This window comes from Alligator sinensis, unplaced genomic scaffold, assembly GCF_000455745.1.
Source record: "Alligator sinensis unplaced genomic scaffold, ASM45574v1 scaffold31_1, whole genome shotgun sequence".
Taxonomy (NCBI): domain Eukaryota; kingdom Metazoa; phylum Chordata; order Crocodylia; family Alligatoridae; genus Alligator; species Alligator sinensis.
In genome coordinates this window covers 844695-855381 of record NW_005841884.1, presented here as the reverse complement: position 1 = coordinate 855381, position 10687 = coordinate 844695, and the positions used below count along the sequence as shown (strand labels likewise).

General features: G+C 47.4%; 1 protein-coding gene across 1 annotated transcript in view; it reads left to right on the top strand.

Moving 5' to 3' along the window:
- Positions 1-9369, top strand: part of TNN (tenascin N) — a 51848-nt gene extending 42479 nt beyond the window's left edge. Inside the window, exons 18-22 of the mRNA XM_014516919.2 lie at positions 1498-1649; positions 4681-4777; positions 5486-5653; positions 6366-6529; positions 8772-9369. Of these exons, the coding sequence (XP_014372405.1) occupies positions 1498-1649; positions 4681-4777; positions 5486-5653; positions 6366-6529; positions 8772-8918 (728 nt within the window). The 3' untranslated portion in view covers positions 8919-9369. The remainder of the gene's footprint in view (positions 1-1497; positions 1650-4680; positions 4778-5485; positions 5654-6365; positions 6530-8771) is intronic.
- Positions 9370-10687: the final 1318 nt, after the last annotated feature.

Here is a 10687-nt window from a genome sequence, read left to right as displayed (position 1 = left end):
GCAAACTCCTGGTCAAGCTCAGGACTTTGGGTGGGAGGTCTGTAGTAGACTCCCACCATTGTGTCCCCTGTGCCGTGTTCCCCACGGATTTTAACCCAGAGGGTCTCCAGCTGTCCACCCTGGTCGCCAATATTGGCTTGCAGGGATGTGTAGCTTTCCTTAACATAGAGAGCTACACTCCTGCCCCTTTTCTCTACACAATCCCTCCTGTACAGGGTATAGCCATCTATACCCGTGGTCCAGTCATGGGTGGAGTCCCACCAGGTCTCCGTTATCCCTATGACATCATAATTATTTGCATTGAGCAAGAGGATGAGTTCCTCCTGCTTATTCCCCAAGCTCCTGGCATTTGTGTACAGGCAAGCAAGTGCCCCCTGGGGGGCTCCTTCCTTGCACACAGGTTTTGCCAGGGCTGGGGCAGGGGTGGGCTCCCTTAAGTGCCTTGACCTGCTGGCTTTGCAAGGATTGCTCAGCGGGCCAGCAGTGGCGGTAGTGCCCCCGTCCCCAGTGGGACAACTTGATCTTGCATTCCTGGAACCAGCTGTATGTCGGAGGGCTGGAAGGGACTTTGAGAGGCCGTCTTGTCCAACCCCTGCCTGAGGAAGGAAATCCTATGAGTTTGCCTCGTCATTAGTGTTAGGATAAAGTCAGATGCCTAATTACTTACACAGTCCAGGAGATGTACAGCTGATGACGGTGTGGTATCTGGTCAGACAAACCCACAAAAATGTTGTCCATCATAGACAGGTGGTAAAAAGTGGAGAAGGGGACTGCAAGTGCCCTCTCCACCTATGGCTATTACTCCTACCTTTACATGCATGCAAAGTTCCAGTGTCCAGAGATGTCTCCCACATAGCTTGAGAACTCCTCAAAGACAAGGTTGCCTCCTGCAGCCTTTCATGGCACCATTCATGGGTGGGTAGGCATCAGGTAAAGCTGTTATACAGCTTTATAAGGGCTGGTCTATGCTTGAAATTTTTGCTGGCTTACCTTTGTCAGCTAGAGGGTGAAAAGATTATACTTTTAACTGACATAGCTATACGAGTAATGCCCCCCTTTGTCATGAAGCTTTGCCAACAGAAGAGAGCTTCTGTTGGCTTAGCTAAGGTAATTTGGAAGGGGTGAACTTATGGTGGAAGAAAACCCTGCATTGTTGGCATACACTCTCTTCACTAGGGGGCTTTGCTGCTATGCCTATGTTGCGGTAGTTATTGTGGTAACTCTTCTGTAATGTAGACAAGCCGTCAGTGGAAGAAGACAGTCCTTGCCACAATATGGCAGCATCCATGGCATCAAGCAATAATGCAAGAGCAGACAGATGCCTGTGGTTACACATGTGACGTGGGGGTTATATATGGTCCTGTAAGCCTAATGACTGTCATTGGTCCTGTGCCTCTGTTCAGACCACATACTTTCTAGGATGCTTTCTTGGGAATGCTTCCTTCCCATCCATATCAGATATGCTGATGTCAGTTTTCCCCTACCTTGTTTCCACAGTTGGCTTCCTCTACCCCTACCCTGCAGACTGCAGCCAGATGCAGCAAAATGGGAATGCTACCAGTGGCATGTATACCATCTACCTGAATGGTGATGCTAGCAGGCCCATGGAGGTGTACTGCGACATGACCACAGATGGAGGTGGATGGATTGTGAGTGATGCTCTGGATCTGTTTACTTACATAAGTCCAGTGCTGGTTGACACTCTTGGACTGGCATCCTGGGGGATCTGAAGTCCATCTGTTTATCTGCAGCACAAATATGGCCTGGGTAGTGGCACTGAAAATAACCCCTCTTGTCCTGCTTTTCCTTTATACCTCTATTCCTGCCTTGGAAGTACCACCTATCAGAAGCAAGGAGGAAAGCTGATTTATAGCTGTTTCACACCATGGCCTCCCTGCTTAGATTGCCAATGTGAATATCTAGTGGGTACAGACAGAAGTGCAGGTTCCCAGTGTAACTGAGAATGCTTTGCAAGAAGTATTCTGAGTTATAACCACCCTCAAACCAAGAAGTTCACTGTTGATTCCAGGTGGGGAGGGGAATCTAGCTGCTGGCTGGGAGCATGCAGCCAGTTTCCCTTAGTAATGGCCCCTCTTCTCTCCCAGCCTGTCCTTGTTTCAGAATGGGAGTGGGGAAGGGAGGAGAGGGAGCTCCTTCTTCCTTTTCCCCAGCCAGCACTGGAGGGTGGGGTGGGTGAATTGGAGGGGGGTGGGGGGAGCTCCAATACACCTGGCCCACCCTCTAACAGGGGCTGAAAAAACTCCAGACTAAACTCCGTCTGATCCCTTTCCCCACTTTCATTCAGAAAATAGCTCAAGGCTGGAAGGCAGTGCGGATGGAAGTTATAGAAGATGCTATGTTTTGAAACATCTGCATCTGACCCCTCATACACTGAGGGTTCAGATTTTTGCCCAATCGGCCATTTTTGAAGTAGTCTGCAGCTGTGTTTGGTTATGGCTATTAGGGGTACACCCATGAACGACTGGTGCCTCCCGAGACTGGGGGGTCACCATTGGAGGTGGCAGCAGGGACCACCTGCAGATGCTGTTGGCGGTGATGGCGGGGGGGGGATGACAAGTGGCGAACAGGTACCACCCACAAATGCTGGTGGTGGTGTTGGTGGCAGGGGGGCGTGTTGGCAAGCGGTGAGCTGGGACTACCTACAGATGCTGCCGGCCGTAGTGGCAGGGAGGGATGGGTGGCAAGTGGCTACCTCCAGCAGAAGATAGCAAGTCTCAGGGGGCATATGCCCCCCATGCTCCTCCTATGCATTGCCTATAGGTGCACTGATAGAGATTTTGGGGGTCGATACTGATAGCCAATTTTTAAGGAGGCATATCAGCTGATACCAATCTGATTTCTGATACAGCTGCATGCACCTTGTAAGTCTGTTGTGATGGATGGGGGGGAGGGGCAGGGCAGGGCAGGTGCTGCCCAGCTGGGGTGGAACAAGATGTGGGACAGAATTGCAGCTTGTCCAGGGGGCACGGGGTGGGGGGTGGCTCCTGCTGCTGCACGCACCCCAGGAGGGCATGGGGGGGTGTGGCCCCAGATCTGTGCTGGGAAGGCAGGGCAGGCTGCAGGTGTGGGCTGGGGCCAGGGCCCGAGCTGCGCTGGATCTTCCAGGTGTGTGTGTGGGGTGGTGGGGCTGGGGCTGTGCTTGGGGCAGGTGGTGGTGGTGCTGGGAAGTGGGTTATGGGGGAGGCCTGAAGCACCCCAAATTTCACTGTAGTCCCCCCATAGCCCCCTCCCAGTGCCTCCATCACCCGCCCCAAGACTTGAGCGCAGCCCCCATGTGCTGGGAGCACAGCCCTGAGCACAGCCCTGCAGCCCTGAGTGTAGCCCCTATGCTCCAGGAAGAGCCCGGCACAACTCCGGCCCCAGCCCTCCCCATGCAGACCTGGGGACACACGCCCCCCTTCCCATGCTCTCCTGGGGGTGCACAGCAGCAGGCGCCACTCCCCCACTCCGCACCACTCCGAAAGAGCCACGGCTCCATCCCACACTCCTCCCTGCTCTGGCTGAGCAGCACCTGCCCCAGCCCCTGCCCCACTCCCTCCCTCACTGTGGGGGCCTTGATCTGCCCCCACCCCCATGCCCCTTCCCTCCCCCCTCCCCTTCCATCACAACAGACTCACAAGATGCACGCAGCTCTCCATGCTGCCAGGCTGTGCTCCTCGCTGTCTAAGTGCTGCGCTGTGGCTGCATACATACACGGGCATTTATTGGCCAAATTATCGGCCATATTAAGCCGATTTCTGATGCAATCAATTTTCTTTTTATTGGTGCCAATCTGATATTGGACTGATGTATCGGTGCACCTCTAATGTCTGTAGACTGGTTTCTGTGGCTAGATCAGGTGAAAATTGTCACTTTTCTCTGTACCCAATATTATTCCCAATTCTGGTGGTGGTGGGGACAAGACATCTCAAAGGTATGACAGGTACAAAGTCATTCAGTGCTTGGGCTCTCATTCTATTCAGGCCTATATTGGCAACTAATTAATATAATTACCACTTGACAATGTCACAGAGGCTTGTGTGAAGTGAACAAAGACTCTTAAATCCATTTCATAATGGACTGTGCTCACACCAAAGGAGCTATGGCCTGAGGATGTTGTACACAGAGGTGGGAATTGTAACACTCCTGAAGATTTTTTTTTGAGATGTCTCCCTTCTCTACCAAAGGAAGATGCCCTTTTTTGTTTTTATTTTTATCCATAGATGAAAACAGTTTTTCATGCAGATTCATTCCTATATTAAAACAAATTCTGGTCCCATTGTATATGTACTCCCTATTTAATTTAGTTATTTATACCCATCTATCAAGTTTGTGCTCATAATATACTCATGTTAATGTGATTCATGGTGTACCAGGAAAGGCATTTGTGGAAAGCTAATTTTAAATTTATATGCATGGGTATTCACAGTAGATATGCTTCTGTGCTTATCCAGTCAGGGAACAGAAACAAACCCACATGCATCAGCAACGAAATCACAACTTACTGTGAGATCGAATTCTGATTATTTGTTAACACCTGGGTTTTGTAGAATACATCTGAAACATGGATAATGGGAAGATAAAAGCAACCTGCTGGGGGTATCCCACAGGCAGAACAAATCAGGTCGTTCTACCCCCTAGCTACCCCACATTGCTTACTCAGCAATACTTTTTTTGTAGGTATTTCAGAGGCGGAATACAGGGGAGCTGGATTTCTACAAGCGTTGGAGGAATTACGTAGAAGGCTTTGGAGATCCTACGGGGGAATTTTGGCTTGGTACAGTATCTGCGGCTGACTGTTGAAGGATAAACAGCCAGAGACTGGCATTGTAGAAGTGCTCCAGCATTTAGATGTGTCCAGACCTTAGAGGTCTGAAGAATCAGGTTGGGAATGCCACTGGAGCTGTCAGTGCCTTTGCTTTGGAATGGAAGTGCAAAGGCCCCACTGAAATCACTGATGGGAGACTTTTTATTGACTTTGCTGGGTTTTGAAGCAAGTTCTGGTTGAGCCAAACTTTTCCAGATCTCCGGCAAAAACTCAGTTTAGGGTTTGCATGAGCTTGAGCCAAGAGAGGAGTTACAAGGCTGTGGCACCTTGATTTAATGGAGGAGCTGGCATTTAGACAAATGTGAAGAATAGGATATTTATGAAAAACATAATGCACTCAGCCCATCATTTTTTGTGTCTTGTTCCTGGCATACCACCTGGCTGTGCTTGGATGGGAGACTCCAGGACCTTGGTACTACGGTGGTAGGGATTCTAGATCTTTTTTTAGAGACAGAAAATGTTCCCTCAGTCTGACTTGTTTGTTTGATTCAGTATGATGCCATTTCAGGATCAAGGAGGGGGAGAAGATGGCTGTGAAGGATCAAGCCACTGATTTAACATCAAATGGGGCAAAAAGAAATACTGGAACACAAAGTGAATGTATTTTTAACTGTTGTTTACCTTCTTTGGAGTAATAACCTTGGCTGCTTCTTTTAGGTCTTGATAAGCTGCACAGTCTCACCAGTGCCACACCCATCCGATATGAGATCCGGGTGGATTTGCGGACTTCCAATGAGTCTGCCTATGCTGTCTATGATTTCTTCCAAGTTGCCTCAAGCAGGGATAGATACAAGCTGTCTGTAGGGAATTACAGAGGCACTGCTGGTAAGAAATGCTGATCCTCTCTCACTTAGTACAAATAAACTTTATAACTGGGGATGCTTGTGTCACCAGTGGCATGAGTGGTTGATTAGACTGGGATGCATTAAAGCCAGGTTTCTTCAGAAGTATTAGTGTATTTATTGGTATTTCTGGGACTGAAGACAGTGAGTTCAGAGGCTCTCTCTTGAAAAATAAGAGCATAAAAATTAGTTTGCTTTCCACTGGATCAGGAGGTAAAGTAGGCAGGGGTGAGAGAGAAGCCCATGAGACTGTCCTCAGACTCTCCTGGAGGGCAGGTCCAGCTGATTATCCTATGAAGACACTGTAATGGCAGCTGGGCATTCCCAACTAAAGCAAACAACATTCGAAAGTGGAGGAAGGAAGAGTCTGTGAAAAGTTGACCTAAACTGAATTGAAATTTAGATTCCTTGACAGTACACTCAGGCCTAATACCCAGCATGATAACATAAAGGACTTTGCCATCTGTACTCCAGGCAATTCACTCCTATAGTGATTTAAATGCCCTTGATTCTTAAGCCATGTTGTCTGCCCTATTTTCCTTGTACCGCTCTTGTTTCCCCAAAACCTATCTTTGGATTTGCAGTATCCTGGAACTGTACTCTGGGAACTGCTTGCTCTAAGCATCCCATCCCTCCAAAAGTGCAATAATACTACCCCCAAGTTGCTGTGCTTACTGTCTCCTCTTGTTTTTGAGGGGATGCGCTGACTTACCACAATGGCTGGAAATTCACAACGTGGGACAGAGACAATGATGTGGCTCTGAGCAACTGTGCTCTTGCGCATCGTGGTGCCTGGTGGTACAAGAATTGCCACTTGGCTAATCTCAATGGCAAATACGGGGAAACCAAGCACAGTGAGGTGAGTGCCAAGGCTCTGATGTATGTGTGTGTCTTCCTACAGCCTTAGGGACTCCGTTGGCCATGGCGAACTCTAATGTCATGCACAAGCCACAGCAACCAAGTAATTTCATAATTGTTTATTATGGCACCCACTCTGGCCAACTGGAACCTGAGAATGACTATAGGATCCTATTTACAATCTCCTGTTCTGCACACCCGGACTCCTCTTGGTTGAAATAAAGGCGCTGTAATCAGTGTCGGCCCTGTGATGTGCAACTGAGCTGTTCTGATTTCATCCAATGGAAAACAGTTGTTTGTGCCCTGGCATTGATCTGCTGATCAGAGAATTGAATAGTCAATTTAGTGCTGCTGGAAGGTACCAGATAGACAGCCAGAGAAGCTGGAGTTCTGTATTTATCCACAGAGGAAGGATGACATAGAAAGTAGAATCTCTCTTTCATGATCTAAATCAGGATTTGAACCCTTGTCATTAGAGATAAAGGCTAATGCACTTTGCTGGGGAAGTCTCTTAGTGTTTTATACATGTGTGGGGGTAGGGGGGTGCTTTAATTAGAACAGCCCTGAGAGCTGCTCTAATTAAAGCGCCTGGAGCGTTTCATGTATCAGCATCCCTGCACTTCAAAATGGTGGCAGGAGCACTTTATCTAAAGCTCGTTTGACTATGCTCCCACAGACTCGATTAATTGAGTCTGCCCTGACATGCTGGAATTATAGTATGTTAGAACAACTGCCCTACTCATGTATAGGCACCCTTAATCTCTCCGTGCCTATGTTTTGCCACCTGATGCCTGCCAGCTTTTGCAAAACAATTTGAATCCACAGATGAAAAGTGGGATAGATGATCCTGTCTTGGCACAGAGGGTGCTGACAGAAGTGACATATGTTGTGTTATTGGCCTCTACACATGTGACACATGCAGAGGCACAGGTGCTGCAGAGCACTTTAAAAGTGGCTGATCATATGACAAATTAACTATCATTTAATGAGGGATCAGTCGAAGGTGCTTCACTGTGGAGTGCCTTAGGGAACTTGTATTCCCTAGGGTCAGTATGTCAGCACGATTTGACAGACTGATTTGACAGACTGATGCAGGCCAGCCCTGCCCCTAGTGCTGTCTGCAGGAAGGGAGGGGAGTGGGGAGAAGGGATTGGGAGGGAGCTTCATCCTGGGGTTTGCCTGACCTAAGCTGGAGGGGGTGGGTGGATTGGAACACCCCCTGCCTCGTGGCCTCCCTCCACCCCAGCCTTTTCCCTCTCCAGCTCAGGTCTGGTAAACCCCAGCCCACAGCTCCCTCCCACTCCTGTTTCCCCCCTCCCTTCCTACAGACAGCACCAGAGCTGGGAGTGGGGGTCAGGGCAAGGGAACAGAGGCTGCAGGTAGGGTCCACTGCTAGATCAGCTCCAAAGTGGAGCTCATTTTCGCTCCCCACCCCCGTCCCCCGTCTCCTCCACTTGGACTCAACAGGCAAACATTTGTTGGGTGGGGATGTGGGGAGGGGGTGTTACTTTAACTCATGGCACTTTATGTGAAGTGCCAGGAATTAGAGTAGGGACATGCATGTCTATCAATACCCAGAAATATGGATTGTGTGACATTTCAAGGCCACTTCCAGCCCTATTTTTGTTGATTACATGATGCATAGTACAAAGACTTACTTGTACAGAGGTGGCAGCACATGGCACTACTGCCCCATATTCTACACTGATTGATTCTTGGCTGCTGGGTTGAATTTTAGAAGTGGCTGTTGACTTACAAAGCTGTAAATGCTTGGGACCTTGTCATTTGCTTCTCCCCTGCTTCTCCCCTTGTGCCACACTGTTATGATGGGCAGAGAAGCTGGAGCAGAATTCCCCACACCCTGTTTTAGAGAGACAGAGCTGCTGGTTGAACATTCTTCATGAACAGGAGCCTAAGCCTGGGAACATGATTTCCTCACCCAATAGCAAAACAGCCCAGGTCTGCTAGTGTTCAAGTCATGCTACAAAGTACATCTTTTTTTTGTGAGCTACTGCATGGTCATTGCTCACAGGAAGATTTTTGATTTACTGCCTACCTAACTTACATTAGAAATGTCTAGAGACTTGGTAAGATTTCCCCTTCCTTTTTATTCTGATAGAAAGCCAATAGTAATTCTTCCAGTAAATATAAGGGCTAAGGGTTACTGGTAGTATCCTAGTTCTCTCTTAAGCCCCCTGATATATGCATACTTTAACAAGGGCAATTTCTTGTTCTCTTTTCAGGGGGTGAACTGGGAGCCATGGAAAGGCCACGAGTTCTCCATTCCTTTCACTGAGATGAAGATCCGTCCTCAATCATCCAGCAATGAGCCCATCCTGGGGAGGAAAAAGAGGTCTCTGGCAGGGAAGAGGAAGAAGACCAGGGTTTAAAATAGCCTCCTGTCAATTCACGGCAATGCCTAGTGATGAAATTTCTTTATTTTGTAACAGTGTCAGGCCTCAGGCAGCTTGTTCCAGCTCACTTATAATCACTGACCAACCTGCTTCAGTCCCCACTTGGAGCTCTTTGGGTTTGCAACCTGGCCTGCTTTTAAGCTGCTGGGGACTCCTGACAGGTGATCAGTAAGAAGGTGGTTAGGGACAGATGGGGAATGTTAAGGACTTACAACTCTCTTTATTCACTGAACTCAACAATGACCCGACTAGTCCAATGTACACAGTTGATCTCTCCTTACTGATCTTTGTGTACCTTACAAGCAAGCTTTAATGCATGATGCTGCTTCTTAAACCCCCATCTTAACAAAGGCTCTCCTCTGCTTGATACTGCCACCATCTGCTGTTCTAAAGCTTCAGGCCTCAAGAGGGTCCTGTCAGGGTAAAAATACCATATTGAAAAACAACTATTCTGGTCTTGGTTGGATTGTTAAACACAGTATTATCAAGGCTGTTATGTTCTTGCATCTACTCTTCCTGCTTGTTTTTCTTTCCTTGTTTTCTGTCTTGGATGATGAAAAGAGAATAGTGAGTTTCATCTCTCTTCATAATCAGTCTTTAATCACTTTCTCTTTCATGTCCTTGTGCACTAGCAAAATGCTGCAGTGTTTGGGTTGCAGATACTGCACAGGAAGGTTTGCTACTTCCACTGGGATTTTAAAAACCACTTGGGAACATTTCCCTTAGTTTAGGTTTTTGCATATGCTTCTTTTTTATAAAGCCTACATTTTCCTATCAGTTATCAGTGTCACTTTCAATCCTCTGTTATGGAAGGGAGGCCTAAATTTGGGTTTACTTTAGCTGGCCCTTGAACTGCTCTGTAACATAGTTTGGCTATTTTAGAGCCAACTTCTTGGTGTTGTACAAAGCCAGCTTTCCTGAGTAACGATCCATTGCTGATATGCTCTGCTTTGATGGGGGAATATCTCCAGCTCTGGTTGGCAAAAAAGAAAACAAGGAATTGATTCAGGAATATATGCAAATAGGAGATTTGTCATATTCTTCCAGCTGGAATCCACTGCTGAGTGCCCCTGTAAAGGATTCATTATGTGGCTTTTAAAAATGTCATAACCCTTCTACCTTGGTTTTCCTATATTTAAAATGGGGGTAATAATTCACCAGTCTACCTCCCACATTATGTTTTGTGTTAATTGGTCAATGCTCTTCCAAGCACTCTATGAGCATTAAATACTAAATATTATTTTAATAATAAGAACTAATTCTTAAAATAGTGCCACTGATCACAGAGAAAGGAAGAGGATGGAAAAGGCTCTTAATTCATCCCCCTCTCTGTCCTCGATCCAGGCAGGTAGAAACAAGATGTTGGAGCTGCAAAACCCAGGACAAGAGACTTCAACCTGGGTAATAAACCTTACCAGGAGCTTAACATTTCATATAGCCTAACCTCTTAACTGAAGGGACTTGGATGCCTAAGAGCTGGGCTACGTGAACTGTTACATTGCTGGTCTGGTTCATTAACTCAGGTTAAACTCCTGTATTTGGGTCCTCCAACTCCACTGTTCTGTTCCTATCTGTTTAAAATTCTTCTATGTAACTGGATTAAAACTTTTTGGAATGCCAACATCTTTCAACCAAAATAACTGTCTAGGGGAGTGTAGAGTACAGTAGGGTTCAAATTATCAGGCAGGGGTCAGAATAGGGAAGGGGGTGTAATGTCAGTACTCTCCTAAGCTCTGCCTGCTGTC